The sequence below is a fragment of the Takifugu rubripes genome, chromosome 13 (assembly GCF_901000725.2).
Source record: "Takifugu rubripes chromosome 13, fTakRub1.2, whole genome shotgun sequence".
In the NCBI taxonomy this organism is placed as follows: Eukaryota; Metazoa; Chordata; class Actinopteri; order Tetraodontiformes; family Tetraodontidae; genus Takifugu; species Takifugu rubripes.
Window position 1 is genome coordinate 14684444 of NC_042297.1, and position 24707 is coordinate 14709150.

Consider the following 24707-nt stretch of genomic DNA (forward strand, 5'->3'; position numbering starts at 1 on the left):
CAGAGGTTCATCACAGCCTGAACCTGCGGACAGTCGCGCCATTGTTGGGTCGCTGTCCTCACGGTCTCCGCGCATCATTGGGGAAGGAGAAGAAAGTGTGGCCGAGCTTTAATTCACCGTGTTTCCAGGTTACGTGCGCTTCAGGAAAGATTACCCAGAGCTGTTCGAGAACCTGACCCCAGAGGCGGTGCGCAGCACTATCGAGGCGGGGTACCCGGTGGTTCTGCCCAGCAGGGACAAGTACGGCCGCGTTGTCCTGCTCTTTAACATCGAGAACTGGGACTTGGAGGAGATCACCTTTGATGAGGTACCTAAGAATATCGATCGATTGATTTTAGACCCCAGGACTGACTTTTATCTGCACGTACCGCAGATCTTAAGAGCGTACTGTGTGATCTTGGAGAAGTTGCTGGAGAACGAAGAAACCCAGATCAACGGCTTCGTCCTGATTGAAAACTTCAGGGGCTTCTCCATGCAGCACGCCTCGGGGATCAAACCGGCCGAGCTGAAGAAGATGGTGGACATGCTGCAGGTCAGGAAGCGCTCGTGTGGAGACGCTGCTTCACATCGCGTCCGGGTCTATAAATGGCTTTTTGTTTCCCCTGCAGGATTCGTTCCCTGCCCGGTTCAAGGCGGTCCACGTCACCCACCAGCCCTGGTACTTCACCACCACCTACAACATAGTGAAACCCTTCATGAAGAGCAAGCTGCTGGAGCGGGTACGTCTGCACGAGATGTTGGCAACCTGTTGACCCTGAAACCATGTTTTAAGGGGTTTTCTCCCCATCACTTCCCTCAGGTGTTCGTTCATGGTGACGAGCTGGACGGCTACATGAAAGAATTTGATGCCGACATCTTGCCTGTAGATTTTGATGGCAAAGCAGCCATTTCTGACTACCGAGCCATCGCCACCAAGGTGTTTGGCTCCGAAGATACGGCACTCTGAGAGAACTGCTCGGCCAATCTCATCCTCCACCTACAGCGGTTTCATAGGTGACCCATTCAGATGCGCGACCTTATCTTAAAGCTAGGATTTATTTTCTTATTACCCAGACACGAGAAATAAAGCATTTACCTCTAGTTGGGAGGGGAGGGGGGTTACAAATACACTATGTTTAAACAGGAAAAGAAGACGGATGTTTAGATAGTGGTTAATGCCTGTTATGAGTGCTGATGTTGAGGGAGCTGGTGATGGGATGTAGTTTAATAAGTCAGGATTTAGAGTCAGAGGTTTTGTTTGCCTTAAATAAGTCACAGCATACACCTCATCCTCCTGCCAACAGTCTTAAATATACACAAGTGTGTCGCAGAGACCGGTGACGGATCAGCTCCACAAGTCTCCTCGTATATCACCATGGAAACGGAAAGCTCTCCCAGCAGTCTTGTTTGAGTTGTAACACTTGGATGTTTGGTGAACCACTGTTCCGCTTTGCAGTTTATACCAGGCTGAGCTGTTAACCATTAAAATAGATTTCTTTTTGCCCATTCATGTCTCATTTATAACCGTTGTTATAACAATGTTATAATTCAACATGTTGTCAGACAATAACGGATAATCGCCGCAAGAGGGCACCATAGTAACAGTTTAATTACTATTCTACAACCTATGTTGGATGTTGCTAAATATGAATTATTAACAAGAGTGTTATCTCAGTGGAGATGAAAAATTAGAACTTTTTCTTTTCTTTTGAGAAAATAATTTATTTAGGAACACAATAACCATATATTTATATCCTCACAGATCACGCACGCCAACATGAACATTCAGCGTTTCGTACAGGAGTACATCATGACGTGTTCCTTTACACAAATTATTCTTTTACCATTAGTGAGCATTAAAACACAAAATTAAAGGGGCATGATGGTGTTTGGCTGCTTGTTTGGACCAGCAGGATTTCAGCAAAGTTAAACCTCTTTAATCCTCCTTGTAATGTGTTTCTAGATTTGTGTTTTAACTTTCTCAATATCAGGACATAATTCCTAGGAGAAAACGAGGGGTGTTTAAAGCACTGGGTTACAATAAATACAGGAGAGCACATTCAAATATCATTTAAAAAAAAATCTCCACATTCCATAAGAAAACATTTGGTTCTGATGGTGACACTTTTTTTTTTTTTTTTACAACCAAAAAATTCCTCCCTCAATGTTGGTTATTACCCATTTATTTTCCTTACATGTTCCCTTAGATAATGGAATATACACTTTTATATAATCATTTGTTATAAAGTCAATATGTTTGGGTTTTTGTCAGAGGTGGTCATGTGACAGAGTACAAAAGTGCTGAACTCAACAACACATTAACACAAAAATATAGAAACAATAAAAAATGCACACAAAGACTCACAAATATTGCAAAATAAAAGAATACATCCAAACCCGCATATTGTGCAGTTTGCAGGTGGCCAAAAAGTAGTGCTGGTGTCACTATTTTGTCCAGACTTTGAACAGGTCAGAATTATTTCAAAATCTTTCAGGGAATTCAGAGCAGAGTGCCCTGATGGACAGGCTGTTGTGGTTCTGCCTCTCCTCTCATCCAACAGATTGAGACAGCAGTTCAAACTACTCTAGCTAGTCTTTTTTTAAAAAAAAAAACAACAAAAAACCCCCCAGAAAAATAGGATGTTTTTTCCTCCTGTTGAGGTGGCAGCTGGCACCAAATCTCTGTGACCCAGGAGGAGTTTATGGGAGGATGATAAGACTTTGCTGCTGGAGCAGTGAAACTTTCCCAGACTGCACAAATTCACTGCGTAACGAACCCTTATCAATAACGATGAATCAATTGAACGCCATTTTTAAATCTTTTTCAGCATTAGAATGATATTAAAAACAAAATTATAGACTTAGCAAAGAATATCCTACCAAGCAAGCTCATTTAAAGACAATTAAATCCCCCAAAGCTGATTAAACTTCAGAGCTTAAACTTTCTATTAACAGTGTTACTTTGGATAAAGAGCCTCAATTTAAATTAAAACCTTAATATTCTTTACCATGACTGCTTTTACGGGACTTGTCTGGATATGCTCAACGCACAACATAAACACAAGTGTATCAAAATCCACCTTAATAAAACAACATTTGGCTGGCGCAGCCTCTCCTGAAGCACCGGTATGAATGTTATCTCACCAATTCAGATCTTCCATCTGTCTGATCACAGTGCTGCAGATCTGAGATTACTTGGCTGGACTGCAGGATAACTCACATCAATGCGACTCAGATTAGGAAGTCTACAAGTATCATTATTGCGGTATTGTTTCAGCAAAAAACAAGTCCAGACTAAAGAATAAAGACATGGACTCAATGCGGTCCATGAAACCAACGGTTGCTTTCTGAGCCCTCCTGCTTGTCTCGCCTCACGGTTCAGAAAGCCAAGGAAAACCTTTACAAAGATGGCAACACGCGAGACGATTGGAGGCGTTTCCAGGGGTGACAGATTTGTGCAGAAGGATCTGGAGACTTGGCTGAACCTGCAGCTGATCAGAGGCAGATAGACCAAGAACTCGGGAATGCTGGGGGCCATCGTGTTCTTCATCATCCATACAGAGATCTAAACCATCACTAACTCCGATTTGACTTAACGGGGCAAGACAGGTAAAATGGGGGTAAAGTGCTGTAAATTAAAGTAAGGGAACAACTGCTGAGATATCCACGGATCCCCTCTGAGGGTAGAACGCTGCTCATGTCTGAGAGGCACTGACCACAAGTGCAAGGAAGAGTGTTACTGGAAAAACAGATGTGTAGAAGGCCTAATTTCCCGCTTCTACCAACAGTAGATAATTCACCCAGAGAAACAGGCAATATGATGGCTGACAGACCCAGTACAGTCAACTGGACTCACACTTACTTAAACACAATTAGCACATTTTCCAATCAGGGGTCAGGAACTCATCCACACCGCATCTGGGTTACACACAAACACACGACTAAGCTGCTGTGCTGGTTAAGACAGCAGATCAGGCTGAACAGCCTTGGCGGTGAAAATGCAGTGAGCTTCTTACAAGTGCTTCAGCGGGCACCGACAGCAGCACAGTCCTTGTTTACAGTAGTAGGAGGCTTTTTGTGTGCTCTGTTTTTACTAGGTAACTCTAAACTGGTGCTCCTGTTTGGACCACCATCGCGTTTGGTCAAGAACCCCGTTAGCAAAGGATCTGAGACAAAGAAACATTTTAAAGTCTTTAGAAGGGAGAGAGAGAGAGAGAGAGAGTAAAGGCAGCCTGTTGTTTATGTTCCCTAACATACTGTAAGGTGTTGGTGATTACAAAAGTCACTTATGCGCAGCGACTGAGAAACACGGCCCCCTCTGTGCCTTTTTATTCACACAGATTAACAGCGAGGTATCCTGTTTCCAGCCCACGCTGCGGGTGCAGATTTGGAGCCAGAGTTCCACCACTGCAACAACGTGTGTCCAGAAAGTTTGCGGCGATGCCAGAAGTCTCTCTCAGAACAGCGGGGGAAAGGAAGAAAAGGCCTGAAGAAAGTGCAAATGGGTGTGACAGGACTGCTCGCCAGCATCAGAGCAGAAGGCAGAAAAGAAAACGCCAGAGTAGGTTGGTTTCAGGCATCTCCACGGTGCCGAGACAGCCGGGGGGAGAGTTGGAAGGGAGAGGAGTAGGGGGGTTAGATACAGAGGTTTACGCTTTCTCGGTTGTGCAGGAGCTTTTGGTGCTCAGGTCCGTGCTTTGGCATGGTGGTTTCTGTTTCTCCCACTGACACATGGCGTTGGCGTAACCCACAATCACCTTGTCCATCCAGGTGAGGGGCTGAGGGAAGAGCACTGCACCCTCAAAGAAGCCCAGGTGGCCTCCGTGGAGCGTCAGGGCAAAGACCACATTAGACTTCTTTGCTAAAGGATGACACAGTACACACAGACATAAGGCTTCTGCATAGTATGACTAGTCTAGGATCTGATATACCAACAGAGATCATTTCAAAGATGGACCTGGCGGGGCTTTTACGGTTAGCATGGGTGCGTTCTCATATCAAACAGATAACAGCATAATTCACCCTCTAGCAGCTTTATCTGTGGCTAAAGTGATATGACGGAAGATCTCTAATCTGAATGAAGAATTCACTTGTGTCACGTAGGCTTGGACTCAGATGAAAATGTGCTGAAACCCCCATCCCCCCCCACGCACTTGGGCTTCACCTTAAAATGTTCCTTTTTTTTTTTTTTTTTACAGTCCCAGAAGCAACGAAGGGAATCCATTATAATATTGAAAGCCAGATTGGTCTAGTCAAAAAGAACCGGATCTCATTCTCTGTTAGTAGGCGAGCCTGATGTAGTGCACCAGTAAATAAGAGGCCAGGGGAATGTGTCTCAGAGCTCTTTCAATGACAACAGCTGAGCTACACTGAGGCATCTTTGCATGTTCAGAGGCGCTGACTCAGCAGGTATTAAGTGACAGGTGGAGACCGAATGGAATTGGAACAGCTGGTTCTCTTGAGCAGCATCAAATGAATTCTTTATTTTTTGCCCAGTGAAATAAACAATCAGCTCAGCAGTTTTAGGTTTCTTATTTGTTTGTTTTTGTGGGGTGATGTGTCTTTCAACTGAGTCACAGATCTGAATTAGACACCAAATCCTCTTTACAGTAAGAGTTTTTTCTGGAAAGACATTTAGGATGGCGCTGATTCTGATTTACAGTAATAATCCACCCACAAATACCCTTACATGAGGGATTTTCCCTTCCTAAAAAAGGTGTGAGTAAGTCTAACTATAGCACTACTGCAGAAAAAAATAGGCTTCACAATCACTAGAGTATATTGCGGAAATGTCCCTGATCCATTCCCGTGAAGAAATAAACAAATTCTTATTAGGAAAATGCCATAACCAGTATTTTTTAAATCCTTTCAAATAAAACTGAACGTATTTCAGGATCCTTTCACACTGGGCTTCAGTGTTGCTATGACACACCCCTTTAATTACCTGCTAGCGTGCGCGGGATGGCGAGCAGCGAGTCATGAACAAGAGGATCGTCTGCAGAGTTGACGAGCAACAGTGGCACCTTCACCTGGTAGAAAAAAGGGATTGTTATTACACACACACACACAGACAAAAAGACAGGAGAAAAACAATGTGAATAGACCCAGATGGAAGCTCTTACGTTGTGTATATAGTGCACACAGCTCTCCTTCTCATAGTACTCTTTGAGAGAGCTGTGTCCGTGGAATTTCCTGATGACACACAAAAACGTTGTTTTACTTAGGGGACATTTCAGATTCCACACATTAAATAACTTTGACTTTGTTGAACATGGATGGAGATGCACAAATCATCCGCGGGCAAAACAAAAGGGAAATAGGCGCCGCAGTGACTGTTCCTTCTTACCTCATGATGTTGTCGTCGATCTGCATGAGGGACGTGGCCGTGTAAAGCCGACTGAGATCAGCATCTATTGTTTTCCCTGAGCTGCCTCCAAACAGACTGTGCCTGTAATGTTGCCACCAAAAAATCCATAGAATTACACGCGCTTTATATAACATGACACACATGGAAAAATACTGTCAGAGAATTCATGAATTGCGCTTCCTATGTCACTGTTTTTACCTTCAAAAAATAAGTGTCACTGAGAGAAAAGTGGGAGGTCAACAACACTACCTGTGTGAGAGGATGATTTTCTTCATGTTGTCGGCCATGAGAAAATTATAGAAGCGTCTGAACTGATCCCACTGCAGGAATGTTTCCTGAGCCCTGAGGGAGGAAGACAAACACAATGTTATGCAGATGTCTGCATTCCAAACAAGACAGTAAACTGTCCCTGGTAATCCATGGGACAAAGGGTCTCTGCAGGAGATTGACGCCATCGTGCAGCGCCTGTGAGAGGCTTTAAATGTGTCATGATCAGAGCCACCCCAGACCCCCTGACAGAGGTCAAACACAACTATCATGTGTAATGTTGAGCATAAAGAGAGATAGCTGCTGCCCCATGACAAAGGGGCCAGTTTGGAGAATCAATTTTGACTGGGGGGGGGGAGGGACTCTCCTGTCCGCTAAGACACAGTGGCTGTTGTGCCAGTTCTGCATGCTCCAAGATCTTTGGTTAAAAAAAGGCTGTGTGAGTAACACAGTCTATAAACAGAGTCATTCAGGGTGTGACATTCAGGTGAGTTCAGTACATTGCAGTGATATATGAGGTAGAACATTGAGCCTGAATATAAAGCACCTGCCACAAAGACAAGCTCTCAAACACTGACGGACTGTTGATTACATTTAAATGTTATTTTATAACAGGGTGATTTATAAATCAAAACTGAAAAAGAAACATTAGCTGAATGCACAAATGTGGCATGAGATGCTTGGTGGACTGTTATGGAAGTGCTATTCATTTCTGGGCATTGGCTCTGATAATATGATGAGCTTTAATCTTGCAGTGAGAGGCTGACCCACCTGAGAGCGCTGTACCCCTGACAGATGCTGACACAACATAGCACTCTCTCCTGGTTCACCATGTTCTCCCCCAGGAACTTGCAGACAATGTTTCCGCCCAGACTGAAGCCCACCACGATCAGCTGCGTCTGAGGGTACGTCCGCTTAATGTAGCCAACCATGGAGGAAAACTCCCATGTGCAACCTGAATGGGTGAGATAAGAGGTGAACAACTGATATATGACACCGGGGAGGGACAATCAGCTGCTCCCAGATCAGCAGTTCCACTGAAGGTGCCTTTGGCTCAGGGTATCAAGGTTGGGTCCATGAAAATCTTACAGGTCTGACCCTTTCTATTTAATTCAAGGTGCTTTGCCTTTTGATTGTATATCTGGGATCAGTATGGGTCTATATTGTTTCTTTATTAATTAACTGGAATTGAATTAAAATGAAATACTTGTTTTTGCTCAACTCATACAAGCTCTTCAGCCAGTGATGTTCTGTTCAGAGAGAATCTCACCATAGGTAAACATGCGGGGAGAGGTAAGTTCGATGTTGGGAAGAGCTCCTAGGTGGTTCAGCACAGCACAGCGGTACCCATCCTTCTGAGCATAATCCACAAATGTTCGGATGTAATGCTTCTCACTATGGTTACCGATACCAGGGCATATCACCATGGTGATGTCGGCTGGAGGAACAGGCAGATGGGTTGGAGAAAATGTTACAAGACCGTACGACCGCGGTTCAGACAGTGAGACTAAATAAGCCTGCAAACTAACTAATCAATTTAAAAGGAGCAGAGCAGATTACTGTCAATCCAATATCAAGTATCACAGCACTCATTTATGCTGAAGCAAAACAGGATCTAAAAAAAGGCTTCATTTCAGTAAAGAGTCTAAAGCTTCCCGGCAGATCACAGGATCAGGCTTAAGTCATAGGTCAGCTAAGGTACCGTATTCGGAGCAGGAAACTACCATTTCTCAACAATTGAATTACACACAGTTTATTTAAAAATCACTTAGATGGGAGTCGTTTGTGTTCTGATAACTAAACTGGAAATCCTTTGATATTAACATTTATATACGGCATTATTATGCTTTTCATTTGGCTGTCCAATACAGTTTATAAATCTTTTCCATTCAACGCCATATCTGCATCTTTGATATGGCAAGAAAACAAAGTCATCAGGCAGAACATAGACTCCACATAAGTAATCACCTCCTGTTTGATGGTTCCCCATGGGCTCAAAAAGGTCAAAGGTGGCAGTGGCCCCATCCACCATGGGCAGGTACATTCGGACTCCACTGGGATTAGGTGAGCTCACTCTCCCAAGTTTTCCATATAGTGCTGTCTGTAGGTGTCCGCTCTTACCCCACAGTAAGGGGGGAATGTACCTGGAAAACACAAAAACCAACCCCTTTATTTAATCTATTTAAGATTCGACAGCAGATAAATAACCTGTTTTTCTGAGCAGAGTGGTTTGGGTTTTGAAAGACACCAGGGAGCAGACGAACAGTCCAACACATGCTTTGCATACAGAGTCACAGTTTTTGGAAATCTGTTTCATGCTCCAAACTGAGAACCATAATTCACGTCAGTCTGTTGCTATGTTGTGGGGAGGTATGTGACGCCTGTGTGCTGACACCTATGTAGGAGTTACTGCAGCTGTGGGAGTCAAGACACTGCATTACGTAATATTCTGCTGAACAATGTAGTATTCAATGTTGCACCTCAGAGAGAATCATCCAAGGACATAAAGCTCAGATCTACAGGAAATAACTGATGGATCTCAACGCTATCAACATAAAAACAATCCTTCAGATGTTTAGCTCCATTAATTTACAGAACAGTGCTGTACACATAGGTAAGAATGCCCTATGAAGCTGTGGAGGCAAAAGTTTAAAGAATTCAATTAAAAAAACTTGCTGCCCAAACTGGTCACATTGTTGCGCTTTGTAAAAACATGTCTTACATGCTTCAGTTATGCAAGATCCTTTTAGCTTTTGCAGGGAACACTAAAATACATAAACATTAAATGAAATGAACAGTTATAGAAGCTTTGAAACTTTTTGCCTTGTGTTTACTGAGTTCTCTGGTTCCAACAATTACCACATCCAGAAGTTACACGCTTACATAACGTACATGTCGGACTACTTTCATTTGGCGACAGTGTAATCACTATGAGCAAAAACTGTAAACATTATGAAAGCTGTTGTTCAGAAGTAGATCTGCACTGGTTGCAGAGCAGGAAGAGGAAACATGTGTTGTTGTCATATGGACTGGAGATAAACAACAAACAAGCAAAAACCATAGCAACGCTTTTCCCTCAATAAATACAGTTTAGCACATCGGCTGTCTCATCTGCCAGTTACCGTATATTAAATGTGTTTTTTTTAGGTACCGTACATAAAATCTGTTACGAGACAACCTTGAACTAGACGCCGTTATTGCAACGCAAAAGAAAAACAAGCTTCTGTTTGGTGAGGACAGTCCAGGCCGAAGTTCAGACATTTGGTTTCAGGCATCCACCAACCGTGTGTTGAGCAACTTCTTGTTCTCTTTAACTTTAAAAATAATCTGCAGCATATCAGATTTTTGCTGGCTCACTTTAGCAAATAAAAAGCTGTATTAGACACTTAAACTGCAGAGGGATCTTAAATCTTGCCACGTGCCTTTGATTTTCCCTGTGAAATTAACTGATGTTATGTAACACAACAGGATGACGATATGAGGCAACGCAGACACCGCATGAATGATGCCGTGCCAACATCCACAGTCCCGACAAGGTCCACGACTTCAATCATATCACACCAGGTCATGTTGACTTTACAAGCAAACTACTGCTGCACAGTGGATGGAGTCCAAACAAGACAGACCAGTCAAGTAAACATGCTATTGTCCCAAAATTCCCAGACGCCACGGCTAAAAGGCTGAGGACTCAATAACAGTTACAAAAGCAAACTTGTAAGGCTAAAAGAAATCCTTTCTGCAAAGATGAAACACCCTTATAATATCCAGAGAACACGGCCAGAACTCAACTCACCTCAACTTAGCTAAAGATGACAAAAAAAAAGCCTCTACTTGCAATGCAGGAGTGAGAATGAAGCTACCTTTGGGATGAACTTGAAACCACACCCTCACAGCATAACAAACAACATCCTCCCCTGCAGCAGGACAGCATCTCCATGGTAATGTCTCATTGACAGACACAGAGCACAGAACTTACTCTTTGGTCAGCTGAGGACAGGACTTAAGAAGGAACCGACTTAGGGGCGTGTCCTGGTAGGTGAGGTCTGGGGGGGCTGTGGGGCTCTTGAGGTTTAGGCAGCGGACTATGATGTAGAGCACCGTTGCCACCGCTGCCATCTTCATGCCGTCAAACATCGCTGGCAGCTCTGGAGAGATGGTGTAGGCATCCGCCTCGCGGTTGTTCATGATTATTCTGGGGGGAAAAAATGAAAAAGCTTACATTTCAATCAAAATATGAACAAAAAGAGAATGATTCCTAAAAGAAAGATAACTGAAAGAAGAATGTGCATCTCAGAAACTCAATAAAGCAAAAAGAAAATGGTTTTGTTGGTTCACCTTTTTGGTCCCTAAAACGTTGTATCCAAAGATCTGCGGGAGTAGACACAACGTCCGTTACCACAGCAGATATATTGGGTGAAACACTGATCACTTAAAAGCAAAGCAGCAATTAGATTATGCCAAACACACACAACATACCTCAAAATGGTATAAATTCTACCAGAAGACCAAAACAGGAAATTTAAAAAAGGAACAACTTCTTTAAAAACAAAGAAGGAAGTTCTATTCTCAATGATAGAAATACAAGTCCCGGTAGGTTCAATAAAATAGTACCTAAAAAATGAAAAACCTGTGGATAGGGATTCAAGAGGATAAAACTTCAAACCCATGAAAACATTTAAACCTACATTTTTAGGTCCCGTCCCGTTTAATCAAGCCTGGTGTCTGAAAACCTGAGGTCACAGTGATGAGGTCAAGCCTAGAGAAAAAGACAAGCCCCAGACTTTTTAGAAATATAAAGAATCCACTGATTACCGACAGTTCCCCAATATAATGCTATACATATAAACTCTGCATTACATAACCCTAAAAGCATTCTGACTCTCATGCACGTCTCAATGACAACGTTCCATTAAAAGTTCTGCTTGTACGGTTAAAAAGGTTGTCACGGGAATGTAATTTTGTTTTAATGCAGACTGTCAACTTGACTATAACTATATTACCAATTGTAATGCTAATAGATTTCACTGGCGTAGGCCCTTTACTCTCGGTCACGACACACAGCGATGTTAAACAACACATAAAATTATGGCTATATGGCTAGAAATATGTATGCTTTCTTTTTTACTGACAGCAATATTAATAATAAAGAAACCTGTGTAAAATCTGTCCAGGAATAGGCCAATAATAGTCGCAATGCTGTTCAATCTACGGGTCTAGAAATTTAAAAGCATATTGCCTTTTACATGACCCGATGCTATTTGTTGCGTAATATATTGCTTACTGATTCAACGAACAGACGCGGAATAATGAGCAGAAGTAATGTTATCTACTGATCCATTTTTCCTGATAATCATCGATCTTGTTGCTGAGACAGCGACATCTTTGCACCGCGTTAAAGCACCAGACAGCGGCCAAACTTGCGGTTCACTAACCTCCAGCTGAAGAAAAATTAGTCAACACCGGGCTGCTGTGACAGTGGCAGACATGTTCAAGCTGGTGGCATGGTTCGTGATTGTTTTACGGTCCTCTAAACCATGTCCGACAGGTACGACGCCCTCTGGTGCGGAGCTAACCACGGCAGCAACATTAGCGAAGCCCTAACGTTCCCACTTCCCGGAAGCTTCCTCAATTTGCATGTCAGCCTCCCGATTGGTCAAAGAGGCGGTCACGTGGGTGCCCGCTTCAGCTGAAACGCCCTCTTTCAGTTCGAGTTTGTCAGCGTTTTACGTTTATATTGATTGTTACGTATTTGTTTGTAATATATTTTGATATTATTTGCGTACAATTATTTGTACGCATTTGACGCTTCATGAATTTGTCAGAGCGCAAGCTAAACCAACCAGTTTACGTAACATTTCAATTACCGGTGGGGGTGTAGCATTAGCATGTTGCAAGTTCATGTTCGTTTCTTCTTCATCATATTTTTGTCGTTAGTTTTTGTTACTTGTTCTTTGTTTAAAAAATCATAATCCTGAACATTTTTGCAAATCATTAAAATAAAACGAATTAATCTCAACGTACGATATATTTTCTTATTTGTTGGTGAACTACTTGAACGAAATTGGGCAACATTGAGCAACTGTTGAGCTGCAATAGATAGAAATGTCCATTTGAGGGCGACAGAGATAAACTTTCCAAGTCAGTTTACATCAATCTATGCTATACCAAATTATATACAAATATAAACCACACTGTAGCGGCTAAACTATACAATTACACGCTTTCATTGATTAAATCAAATCACTCCATGATGGTATGATTAGAGTAGAGTTAATGTAGTTTATAAATTTTCTTCAATGAAGATTTGGTCATATAAACAGACAAATAAAAAACAAATTGATTTAATTGCATACAATATCTAGTTGAGATATACACTCAGATTCTAAATCCGTGCAGCACTACTATTTATACAGGGAAACTATTCAAAAGAACGCAGGTATTTTAATGGTTTAAACACATTCAGTCAAAGTTATGGAGACCATGAAATTTGGTACAGTGTTTAAACCAGGTTTTGATTTTTTATTATTGTTGATGAACGTATATGATGTGCTGCAGATTAAACATATTGTTTATTTTTTTGTTATTTTATGATGACTCTGTATTGAAAACAAGGAATAGAGTAATAATCTGTATTTCTATAAGGGCCAACCACTGTTGCCTTGACATCTTTTTTGGAATATCACAGGACCAGACCCAAGGGAAACTAAATTAGCAGCACCTACGAGGACAAATAAGGAGATCTTCAGAAAAGTATTTATTTGTTACGTTTCTAAACACAAATTTTAATTAAAAAAATTGAGTAAAATATAGATCACTGAGGAGCAATTTACTTGTTGTTTCTCTTGTCTCCATTAGTAACTAAAGATTGTGCTTTAAAAAGTAAAATAGAAGCAAACTACTGCGGAAAAATAGAAACGTCATGCCCATAAATGGAAATAGGTTAGGCAGAAGGAAAAAGAAGACACAACAAAAACTGCTTGTGTTATGTCTGGAATGGTTAAAAATAAACTAAATTAAGCTTTATCTTATACGGGGATACATTATATATGTATGTATATATATATATATTTTAAAACCTACACAAATATTTTGTTCGCATCGAGTTTGTGACACACTTTAAAGTGATCAAAAACACAAAACACATGTTTGACGCTGTTTTCGGGCAGAGCGTCTCCTCCCCTGACTGACGTCACGCTGCGCTTGGCTCGAGCATGTCCGTAAAAATCCCGACTGCCTGCTTCACCCCGAGTATTGATATTTCCGACAGCACTTTAAGGCAGCAGTAGCATTTACAAGTTTACCCGAGTGCCACTGAAACAAACGAGCCGGAACAAAGAAAGAACTGGAAACAAAAATGAAACGTTCCGGGAGTGTTTTAACGGCGACTCTCTCCTTCTTTCTTGTACTTTGCCTGCTTTCGGTCAGAGGTAAGTTAATTTTCTTTCCCCCAAACACTGACACTAATTTATATTAAACCTGATTCATCCATTCCTGTTTGCTTGTATATGCTGTATATGTGACCTGCCCTGTTAACAGGCTAATTATTGCCCCAGGCTAAAACCCACAAACTTTAGTTACACTTTTCCCTTTAGTGCTTCAGTGTTTATTCGCTTTCTAAAGTGTTCATTTGAATGTCAAAATCTGAGCTACTAAAAATGCAAAACAATAGATTCAGTCGGAGAATAGGATTATGTGCAACTTTTACATTTCATTCTTTAACACAGTTTTTCTACCACCAGCCGGGTATCCTATTTTTGTCAGGCAGTTCAGTAATTAAATATAAAAATGTATGTTATACATGTTAGACTTGTTTATTAATATGTTTCTTGCTTCATAGTTTCTCTAAGGGATTAGCCGGTCATGCAGACCATGTGCATCCACATCTATTTGTTTCTCTAATTTCCGTCATGGAATCCCTCTTGGGCACATTACGTGTTGGTGCAGATGGAGTGGAAAGTAAGACCAGATGGGCTCATGTCTGGACCCGACCTGAACCAGCTGGACATGCACCTACATTTACTTTGACCTGGCAAGGTGTTGTCAGGCAGGAGAACTGAAAAATCACTTGTGGGGACAAATGTCTGTTGTTTTGACGGCTCTCTGGTGCCGTCACCTGTCAGTCAGGTGTGTTGGATGTCCTGAGCCATCTGTCCGGGTTGTGTCAGGTTGTGTAACTCCTCAAGCTCTTAATCCTGCACATAGACATGCTGCTGTCATTGCAGAGCTCATAGGCATGAACATACACACATTTATTTAGTATAGGTGGGTTTTGTTATTTGTTTTTTTTTTATGTAATACCATAAAATTATAAAAATGCAAATTTCCAACCGGTTTTATGAAACTTGACAAAACTCGCATTTCTTTTTAGGTTTTTTCCCCCCTTAAAGATATTAAACAAAGCAATATTCAGCAGCTCCACAGGAGTTTCCTTATTAAGTGAAATTTGCTGTTGTCATGGTTCCTGAGAACACATTTATGAGTGTGGGTTTGAAAGTTCTGCTGTGACTCATATGTGAGTTTGCTGCCACTCCCATCACAGAACTCTGACATTATTTTCCTGGTCTGGCCTGGATCTGTGAGTCAGCACTTAGGCCTTTGGCCTGCTCAGGCTAAAACAGCCCAACGGCAGGACACCAGAGTCAGCTGGTATTTTAATCCAAGCGCCAGTTGGTAAACATTTAAATCAAGCCGAGATGTCCAATTTAATGAACTCACGTGTGAGGTCAAAAAACAGGCAAAGGTCAAACAGCAAGAGTCTGGAGGAAAGACTGAGACATGAGAGACAATGATTTAGCACAGACCAACGATCTGTCAGCCACTCTTTTCTGCCTATTTTGGACCAGAGTTTGCAAAATAACATAGTTTCCAAACACGTTGTCAGCGTCTGTTTTTGCTGCATAGCTTTTAAATAACTCCTCTTCCTGCTGATCCACAGGTGACTACTGTGAGGTGAACCATTGCCACAATGGAGGAACATGTGTGACGGGCGTTGGAGACGATCTGTTCGTCTGTATTTGTGCGGATGGCTTTGGTGGAGATACCTGCAACTTGACAGAGACAGGTACGATTGATCGCACTGTTCTTGAGATTTGAAGGTGAGCAAGGTTTATTTCCTGAAGGGAACCTTTCCTCCCAGCAGGGCCCTGCAACCCTAACCCCTGTAAGAATGATGGGCAGTGTGAGGTCGTCGCTCCAACCAGGCGAGGAGACGTTTTCAATGAGTACATCTGCAGGTGCCAGACGGGCTTCGAAGGAGTGCACTGCCAAATCAGTAGGTTACTTCTAATTGCCATTAATGAGTATATCTACTGCATAATGTGTATATCTACTTCACTGAACATGGTCTATAATGATACAATATCGCTGCATTGTATTAAAAGATAAAAACGTTGCAGCTGTCTTTGTACCAGTTTCTTCCTTATGTGAGAAAACAGGAGATTTTTAAATCTGTCACAGCACCGTCAGCAGTGAGAGAGGTGCACAGTCCTCCCAAGAGTCTCATGAAAGGCTGCTTCACAGGGCCGTTTCGCTCATTCTGCTTGGCTAATTAGTGAAAGACCATTCCTCTCTTAGCATTCCTACCACGCTGCTGGTACTTAAGCTTGATCAGATCAGTGGAGGAATTTGATTATGCTGAACTGAATCACAGTCTCTCAAACAAAATCTTTTCAATTTAAAATGTTTTTCTCAGGATTTAGGCTGAGAGCAGATTTATTCCGTAATTATAGTGTGGCAGTATAAGCGGATCGCTCCCAGAACTCGTGTTTCTTTCTTGAATGAACAGCTCACCCCACAGTCCCTCAGTCTGACCACAAATAGCAGTGTTTGTGCAGTCTGGTTGTCCACTCCCATCATTTTAATCCAGACTTCACTGGCTGGATGAATGGTTGAAGAATGAGGGTAAATACATTGGAACTTACCCCAAATGTAGTATTTAGTAAACAGACTTGCACAAATTTATACTTGAATCTTGTTATTATTTAATAGAATATAAGATGTTACTTAGCATCTAAATTTATTATTGATTATTTTGCAAATAATGGAAAAAAGTCCAGGAATAGCCAATCCATGAGGTTGTTTCATGTTGTGGTTCTCAGTAGTGCCTCCACGTTGGGCCAGTGTTGTCACGAACACATGGGCATTTGTTTTTAAGTTGCAGTCAATCCGCTTAGTGTTAGATGGGAACAAGAATTATACAGAACCATGTGACCTTGCCTGTCATCTGCTTTAGTTCTGATGGGTTTTCACCATGATAATGTAAGGAATACATTTGTTTTTTTGTATGAGCCCTTATAAGCCCACTGCATGCCCTACGACTATCATTACATTATTGGTTTTCGATCCAGGCTCACCAGTAGAACACACAGGTCACTAGCAGTCCCTCTTTTGCAGTTTTGTATTGTTTTCCCACTTTTAAATTTTGATTGAAATAACAATTGCTCCTTTTCATCTTGAAACAAGCTAAATTTAAAGAATGAAATGGGGTGTCTTCCTCCTACCTCGCTGAATGTAAAGCATTGCTGTGTTAGTCTGCCACCTTGTGGAGATATCTTGGTGTTACATGGACAGAGTTGAAATTTAAAACATGAGGGAACGTTTGAGCTTTGATTGAAATCATTGCTATTCGCTGAAGGGATTTATTAAAGGGAAAAGTAAAGATTTTATATTTATTCAGGAATTTTAATATAAACTGAAAGGTAAAATTTTGATTGACCCTGTTGGCTTTTTTAGGAGGGTTTTGGTGTGTGATTGTCTGACACAATTATGATATAACTTTTAAAAAATCTATTTTTTTACAATTGTTATTAGTGGTTTTTGCGACTGTGAACTTTACAATGCCTCCCCTCCACCACCCCAAGGGTGTTTCTGTCATCATGGTCGATTAGGTAGAACCTAAGATACCTGAGAGCAACTCTTTTTTAAAGACTGACCCTCCACCTGTCTGACCTCCCCTCATTTTTCTCTGTCCCATTTGAGGAGAGTTGATTATAGTTGCTAGTTTAAAAATGGCAAATAATACAGCTGTTGTATCTTTCAGATGTGAATGAATGTGCCACGAAGCCATGCAACAACGGAGGGGTGTGTCGGGATCTGGATGGCGACTACACCTGCCAGTGTTCTTCGCCGTACGTTGGGAAACAGTGTCAGCAGCGTAAGTTCAGCATCATTTCAGTTCGCAGTTCTGTTATTAGGGCTGCTGCTCAAACAATATCTGGTTCTGCATTCTGCCTTTTCTTAATGCTGGGCATTAATCTTTATCCCAGGATGCACCTCTCTGCTGGGCATGGAGGGTGGCGCAATCGTGGAGTCTCAAATTTCAGCATCCTCCGTACACTACAGTATTCTTGGCCTTCAGCGTTGGGGCCCCGATCTGGCGCGACTCAATAACCAGGGCATCGTCAATGCGTGGACATCAGCCAGCCATGACAGGAACCCTTGGATTGAGGTCAGAATAAGTGGTCACTCTGAAGCAATGTTCCCTCTAAGCTGCGCGCTTGCGCAATCGCGCACTGCTTGCACTTGGGCACAAGAAAATCTATGCAGCGCACAAAATAAAATTCAACAGAAACGTATTAATTAATATCTAATTTTAGAACTGATATAATCTGGTTAAGTAGACCAGTAATATTGTTTTCTTTACCATTTCGTAACTCAATGAGCGACAGGTGTCCAGCCAATAATCCGATACAGTTCATTTACGTTACACAGCCAATCAGCATTGACAGTGTTTGCGTATGTGCCCCGCCTTTACTCGCCGTGCACGTTAGCTAGCTAACAGCAGTGCAGCGGATCTAAGAGATGCAAATGCTAATCCCTTATCATGGCGAAACGAACGGGCAGAGACACATCCACTCATCAAGCCAAAGTAAAAAAGAAATGCGGTTCTTTTAAGATGGAATGGCTGTCGGAGTATGTGCAAATAGAAGAACAAGCGGTGAAACTGAGTGACTCTTCCTATGGTTAAAGCAGGACTCTCACATATAACATAGTGCACATCTCATGAACAACAAGATTTTTGTCTTTTTCGTTTTATGTGCTGCTGTCATTTGATTCTTTTAATAAGCCACGTAACTTGCTATGATCCGAGGTTTTGAACAAGGGTGATACTGGTGCGTACCCATCTGATGTTGCGCACAGTGGTCCTCGGTGTGCTCGGGGAGCTTGTGTGTCTGCTCAGACACATGAAAAATTAGAGGGAACATTGCTCTGAAGGCAGCGGGCGGAACGACCTCAGCTGTAAACGGTACTTACTGACTGTGATTTTGGAAACGACAGATTAACCTGCAGAAGAAGATGCGACTGACGGGCATCATCACTCAGGGCGCCAGCCGCATGGGAACAGCTGAGTACATCAAGGCGTATAAGGTGGCGAGCAGCTTGGATGGGAATACATATGCTACCCTTAAAGTTCAAGGCCAATGGAGGGACAAGGTCAAAGAGGAGGCAGCTTTTGGAATCTTATGAAATAAAAAAAAAACTACATTTATATGTCAGCTTACTTTGTTTCCGTGCCACAGGTCTTTGTTGGTAACACAGATAACGACAGCACAAAGACAAACCTATTTGACCCTTCGATTGTGGCCCAATACATCCGGATCATTCCCGTCGTTTGCCGCAAAGCATGCACGCTGCGCATGGAGCTGGTGGGCTGTGAACTAAATGGTAAGCAAATTAAGGCAGCGAGTTGAGCATTTAGAAGGTTCGACTGAGTGGTGAAAAGCACGGGAAGTCACACAGCACTATTGCCTCACAGCAAGAAGGTTGTGGGTACGATCCCGAGTTAGTATACTCTTTGTGTGGGTTTTCTCTGGAGCATGCGGGTCAGGTTAATGCACAGCTGAATCTGCAGCGGCTCAGCGCTAACCCTCCACTAGGCCATGACATTTTGTAGTACAATTATATAATGACAAATATAGCATGTTCTACTCTATACTGATAGCATACAGCTAACTGTATGGGTGGAAAATGTCACTTCTTATCAGTTTCCTGCTGAAATATTGAAGGGAAACTGGAGGAATTGTTTGGTTTGCTTGTTTTCCATGTAGCTCTATGCACTTCTCTTCTTCTCCACTTTACTCTGAACGTATGTTAAAATGTTTTGTCGTCCATGCAGCATGATGGATCATTACCTTGACTGGATGACGGGTGAAGGTCATGTTCTTTCTGTGGGTGTGTTCACTTACCCCCACTCTTCCTCTTTCTCCTGCTTTGCCTCTCCCTCTCTCCGTCTGCTCAAAATTCACAGTTTATTCAAACACGGCAGGTTGCTCAGAGCCTCTGGGAATGAAGTCCCGGCTCATCTCAGACGCACAGATTTCAGCCTCCAGCTCTTTCCGCACGTGGGGCATTGACAGCTTCACGTGGCACCCTCAGTTTGCCCGTCTGGACAAACACGGGAAGACAAACGCTTGGTCTCCCGTGCACAACAACCGCTCCGAGTGGATCCAAGTGAGTCTAAACCTGGCACTAGGATATCGTGGATTTAAAAAAGGATTTTATTTGAACCTTTTCCTGTTGCCCAGGTTGATCTGGAGAAGACGAAGCGCATCAGCGGCATCATCACTCAGGGGGCCAAAGACTTCGGCGTGGTGCAGTTCGTGTCTGTTTTCAAAGTTATGTACAGTAATGATGGGGAGTCGTGGAATACGGTGAAGGAGGAGAACGTCGGCAACGATAAGGTCAGCTTTCTGGACATTCAGCTAAAATAAACGTCTTCTCCTGCTGGGTTTTTTTTTTTTCTCAGAACCTCAACATCCTGAGCACCAACCTCCTATAAGAGGACATGCTATATATGCTATATATTTTCTTTTCACACGCCCCTTTAAGATGATTTACCTGTGCTCATTTTGGCCAAAAGACATGTTTAGAATTCATCGACAGGAATGAACCGATACGTAATTTAAGGGCACATTAATCAGCCGGAGTTTATCCGTCACAGAAGGACTGATTAGTGGCAGAGGCTGAAAGTGTCTGTTAAGCATGAAATGCTGCGTGCCTCAGGCTGATGGGTTAATGTCAGTTTGGATCTGGGCCCCAAACACAAGTCAATCAAATTGACAGTCTTTGAAGATCAATCATGCTTGTGATATCTTCAGCAAGAAAACAGGGGGTCAGGCCCTGTGGGAAGAATATAGGAGTGGTTCTTTAGGGCCTCCACCCTTCTTATCACCTGCTTCATCTCCTGTGCTCTTGCTCCCAGGCAGGGGAGTCAAACTTAAATCAAAGCAGCTCAAATTAAAACAAAATATTCTCACCTACAGATGTAAATACCGGTAGGTTGCCCAACTTAAAAGCTAACTTAATCTTTAATTTGCAGCTTTTCCAGGGCAACATTGACAACAACAGCCACAAGAAGAATGTGTTTGAGCCCCCTTTCTACGCCCGATATGTGCGAGTGGTCCCCTGGGAGTGGCACGAGCGGATCACCCTGCGCATGGAGCTGCTGGGCTGCGACGACTGAGAACAACCAACATTTATTTGACACAGAAATGTTGTTTGACTCTGGCTGGACAACCTGGTGCCTGCTGGGACTGTAGCACCTTCTCAACAGACACTTTTCCAATGTTTTAATTTATAATAGAACATTTTGAAGTGACTTCTGACGATACGTTAGACTTAGGCTTAGTTAGACTTTTGGTAAAAGAAATGTTAGCGTAGCTTGAGCTCACCCTCGCTGTTATTTGCTTCATAGAGGATCTAACTTACACTTCTGGTCATGCTTAAAGCTAAATTTAACATTTACGTTTTTTTCTTTTAGCCTCTCCTTTGTAGTCAGGCATCAGTTACCCTTCCTGCTGTTTTTGTAGCTCCAACAGTTGCCAGCGGATAAACATCCTTACCAGCTTCATATTCCAGTACAAACCTACTGGGCCTGTGCAATATAGAGCTACTGTACTGGGTAGACCTAATAATCAAGTGTAGAAAAAGGCACTAAGATTTTTTTGTCAAGTTCTGTCTTTTTTTCGTGCATTCTCATATGAATTTAATGTCATTTTTACGGCAAATGTGAATCTATGTTGAAAGATGTGTAGAAATTTTCATTAACTTTTTTTATTCATTGTTGGTCTTCAGATGAGATCAAATATTAAAGATTTCAAGAAATCCCCGTGCGTGTGTGTGAAATCACTGGTTTTCTGTGCAATGTGGAATGAAGAAGCGCTCCTCTAATGCATCACTGTGAAGGTGGCACCCAGTGAAGATGAAGCAGAAATAATCCCATACAAACACGTCGTTATTATCAGTTCTTGTCCAAATTAACCCTAAAACAACCTGGTCTTCCTGTTGTCCTGCTGTTTAAAAGCCTAATTACACACTTTTAGTCACTCATCAATCCAGCTCCTGGTATGTTTGGCTCCTGGCAACAGCTTTGCAACACCATAAATTCTATCTGTGCTTTAAAACAACCAATCACTGCACGTGAAGAAGGGGAATATATATTTTATATATTTTGTCATAAAACGCCTTGAAAGTGGAATGCAAACATTGTTCATTTTACAGATTTTAAAGTGACGCGGGGGTTGACACTGAGGACCTATCTCTGGCCCCAACCCTCGCACACGCACATTCACACGCACCCACAGGTGAGTTTTCAGGCACCCACAGTTGTTCCACATCGGCGAAGCGCGTCACACACGTCGGACTCAAAGTTGCGCATTTTCGGTTTATGTTTTTCATAACAATTGTCGAGATTGAACTGAGATTGAACTGCTCAGTGGAAAACAGCTGCGAGGAGGCGCCGAATTCTTACAAAAAAAGTCTTTTGTTCCTCGTCACCAGACCTGAAAGAACAGCGGTGAGTAGTAATAAAATATATATACACTCACGCATATATATATATATATATATATATACACACACAGAGAGACACACACATATATACACACACATACACACATATATATACATATATATGTATTTTTTTTTAAAAGATTAAAACTGTGCAAGATGTCAAACAGCATTTGCTAAATTGTGTATTTGCCTGCCTGTAAAAGTCCTTTGAACTCCTTTTACATTCACCATTTTACTCTTTAAATGTATATGAATGTATACAGAAACGTAAAAAGTAAAAGAGTTTGTGGTTCTACACATATGAAATCAAGATTTTGAAATATGAATATCATATTTTTATGTACACAGTAAGATTTAGAACTCTTCTGCCCTCTAGTGGTACGATCCTGTTGCTTCTAAAGATGTGGAAATTTACATAATTAAATTATTGGATTTTCTACACAGATCTGAGAATTGTCAGAAAACCTGGACTTGTGGATACAAATAGGATGACATTCAGTAATTTCCATCAATCTCTGCTGTTGCTGGGAGCTCAGCTGGTTCTGTCAGGCTGGGTCCTGACCGCCCCGAACGAATTCTTCTATCACAATTACCAGAAAGGAAATGGCAATAAAGAAAGTATGATTTACAAAACAACTAATCTCCTGAAAGCTCTATTCATTAGAAGCATTGTTCACATATCTCACAGTTCATTTCAGTGGCTTGAAGCTTTATGTGGACTTCTCTGCCGGCTCATCATTGGTCATGTTCGGAGGGCACAACGCCACCATACCCTGCAGGTTTAGGTATGAGCCTAAGCTCAATACACCCAGAGAAGCCCGTGTCAAGTGGACCTGGCAGCCTGCAGGGGGCCGTGAGACGGAAGTGCTGGTGGCTGCTGGATCAAACACTCGAAGTTCTGAAAAATTCAGGTGGGTGAGAACGTGTGTTTTTGGTGGCTGCATGATTCACTTCTAAACTCACCTTGCTCCATGTTGTGTTTTGGTCAGGGGACGGGTGCATCTCAGACAGGATTTTCCAGGAGACGCTGCACTCGTTATAGCAGAGGTCACACTGAGTGACATGGGACGTTATCGCTGTGAGGTGGTGGACGGAGTGGAGGACAAGAGTGTATCTGTCGACCTGGAGTTGTATGGTGATTGGTTTGCACCATTATTGTGCTTTTTTATTGCAGGTTTTTTTTTACACATCCTGCTGTTAATAGGAGTGTAAGATCTCCATAAATCGGCAATTGCAGATACCAGTCAAACTTGAAGTAATTTTCCACCCAGGTGTGGTGTTTCCTTACCAGCACCCTCGTGGTCGTTACCGTTTGAACTTCCTGGGAGCCCAGCAAGCATGTGAGGAACAGGGTGCCACCCTGGCCACCCTCACACAGCTCTTCCAGTCTTGGAAGGAAGGCTTAAACTGGTGCAATGCAGGATGGCTAGCAGATGGGACCGTGCACTACCCCATCACCAAGCCCAGGGTGCCATGTGGGGGTCTCCGTCTCCCTCCAGGGGTCCGTAGCTACGGAAGACGTCATCTGCACCTCCATCGATATGATGTCTTCTGCTTCTCCCCTTCACTCAGAGGTGAGGCGGCCATAGGAGACACATGAAACCAGCAGTTAGTGTCTGTCTCATTAAATGGGGCAGTAAATACTTTACTGTGATCATTGGGGGCTTTTCAAAGGTTTTTATTTGTTTATGCAAATGACTCGTGCATGATCAATGTATGTACACATTAAAATAAATGTTTTCTCAGTAGGAAAAGTCTTCTTCCTTCAGCAATCTGAGGGGATGAACCTGACAGAGGCTCAGCAGGCGTGTCAGGAGAACAGCGCCGAGGTGGCCAGGGTGGGACAGCTCTACGCCGCCTGGAAGTTCACGGGCCTGGACCACTGTGAAGCAGGCTGGTTGGCTGACGGAAGCGTGCGGTATCCCATCACCACCCCGCGACCTAACTGTGGCCCCTCTGAACCAGGAGTACGTAGCTTTGGCTTCCCGCCTCCTCAGCTCAAGTATGGAGTCTACTGCTACAAGACAGATGAGGAAGTGCTGTAGTTCAGAGAGGAGAGGCTGATAAACTATCACCACTCCACATTTAATGTTTAATCATTTAGTATGTTGTTTTAAAATGTCATCTCTGTTTTCATAGTCTAAAGGGATGTGATGTGATGTACTTACTGTTGTGTAACAGCTGGACCATATAGGGGCGGGCCTTTGGATGGCGTACGTCGCTCTCATTGTGATGTTACTCCCCTCCGCGCTCTCTCTAGTTTTTCAGCGGTGCACATGTCTTGCAGTAGAGATATGCAAATGTT

General features: G+C 42.5%; 4 protein-coding genes across 8 annotated transcripts in view; 3 read left to right on the top strand and 1 right to left on the bottom strand.

Annotated features, from left to right (window-relative positions):
- Window positions 1–1039, top strand: part of LOC115251986 (retinaldehyde-binding protein 1-like) — a 4387-nt gene extending 3348 nt beyond the window's left edge. Inside the window, exons 5-8 of the mRNA XM_029846072.1 lie at window positions 129–307; window positions 374–532; window positions 609–719; window positions 800–1039. Of these exons, the coding sequence (XP_029701932.1) occupies window positions 129–307; window positions 374–532; window positions 609–719; window positions 800–946 (596 nt within the window). The 3' untranslated portion in view covers window positions 947–1039. The remainder of the gene's footprint in view (window positions 1–128; window positions 308–373; window positions 533–608; window positions 720–799) is intronic.
- Window positions 1040–3610: 2571 nt separating this feature from the next.
- On the bottom strand, window positions 3611–12220 carry LOC101079077 (monoacylglycerol lipase ABHD2-A). The gene is made up of 12 exons (XM_003969823.3): window positions 12046–12220; window positions 11299–11369; window positions 10949–10981; window positions 10590–10805; window positions 8582–8757; window positions 7884–8051; window positions 7385–7568; window positions 6596–6688; window positions 6326–6427; window positions 6102–6171; window positions 5924–6008; window positions 3611–4840 (listed from the first exon to the last, which is right to left on the bottom strand). Exons 4-12 carry the CDS (start codon window positions 10796–10798, stop codon window positions 4629–4631), a joined length of 1299 nt encoding a protein of 432 aa, XP_003969872.1. The 5' UTR covers window positions 10799–10805; window positions 10949–10981; window positions 11299–11369; window positions 12046–12220; the 3' UTR covers window positions 3611–4628.
- A 1623-nt stretch (window positions 12221–13843) lies between these two features.
- Window positions 13844–21717, top strand: LOC101079303 (EGF-like repeat and discoidin I-like domain-containing protein 3). Of its 4 annotated transcripts, none has more exons than XM_011609991.2 (10): window positions 13844–14040; window positions 15549–15674; window positions 15750–15884; window positions 17652–17765; window positions 17878–18059; window positions 18890–19045; window positions 19132–19276; window positions 19878–20062; window positions 20137–20292; window positions 20931–21717. In XM_011609991.2, exons 1-10 carry the CDS (start codon window positions 13968–13970, stop codon window positions 21072–21074), a joined length of 1416 nt encoding a protein of 471 aa, XP_011608293.1. In that variant the 5' UTR covers window positions 13844–13967; the 3' UTR covers window positions 21075–21717. The 4 variants fall into 4 exon arrangements, with proteins under 4 accessions (XP_011608293.1, XP_011608291.1, XP_011608294.1 ...); XM_011609989.2 differs by having other exon boundaries at window positions 13845–14040; window positions 19860–20062; XM_011609992.2 differs by having other exon boundaries at window positions 13845–14040; window positions 15753–15884.
- A 452-nt stretch (window positions 21718–22169) lies between these two features.
- Window positions 22170–24707, top strand: LOC101079527 (hyaluronan and proteoglycan link protein 3-like). 2 transcript variants are annotated; one of them, XM_029846104.1, is made up of 6 exons: window positions 22170–22406; window positions 22847–23020; window positions 23091–23313; window positions 23392–23537; window positions 23674–23976; window positions 24149–24707. In XM_029846104.1, exons 2-6 carry the CDS (start codon window positions 22891–22893, stop codon window positions 24445–24447), a joined length of 1101 nt encoding a protein of 366 aa, XP_029701964.1. In that variant the 5' UTR covers window positions 22170–22406; window positions 22847–22890; the 3' UTR covers window positions 24448–24707. The 2 variants fall into 2 exon arrangements, with proteins under 2 accessions (XP_029701964.1, XP_003969874.2); XM_003969825.2 differs by having other exon boundaries at window positions 24152–24707.

Excerpts from the sequence above, each read along its gene's own strand:
- LOC101079527 (XM_029846104.1), top strand. The coding sequence starts at position 22,891 with ATGACATTCAGTAATTTCCATCAATCTCTGCTGTTGCTGGGAGCTCAG. Across the intron at positions 23,021-23,090 it reads AGGAAATGGCAATAAAGAAA|TTCATTTCAGTGGCTTGAAG; the intron begins GTATGATTTACA and ends CATATCTCACAG. Across the intron at positions 23,314-23,391 it reads CGAAGTTCTGAAAAATTCAG|GGGACGGGTGCATCTCAGAC; the intron begins GTGGGTGAGAAC and ends TGTTTTGGTCAG.
- LOC101079303 (XM_011609989.2), top strand. The coding sequence starts at position 13,968 with ATGAAACGTTCCGGGAGTGTTTTAACGGCGACTCTCTCCTTCTTTCTT. Across the intron at positions 17,766-17,877 it reads TGGGAAACAGTGTCAGCAGC|GATGCACCTCTCTGCTGGGC; the intron begins GTAAGTTCAGCA and ends TCTTTATCCCAG. Across the intron at positions 20,293-20,930 it reads AGAACGTCGGCAACGATAAG|CTTTTCCAGGGCAACATTGA; the intron begins GTCAGCTTTCTG and ends TTTAATTTGCAG.
- LOC101079077 (XM_003969823.3), bottom strand. The coding sequence starts at position 10,798 with ATGAACAACCGCGAGGCGGATGCCTACACCATCTCTCCAGAGCTGCCA. Across the intron at positions 8,758-10,589 it reads TGTCCTCAGCTGACCAAAGA|GTACATTCCCCCCTTACTGT; the intron begins GTAAGTTCTGTG and ends TGTGTTTTCCAG. Across the intron at positions 4,841-5,923 it reads CATCCCGCGCACGCTAGCAG|CAAAGAAGTCTAATGTGGTC; the intron begins GTAATTAAAGGG and ends GTCATCCTTTAG.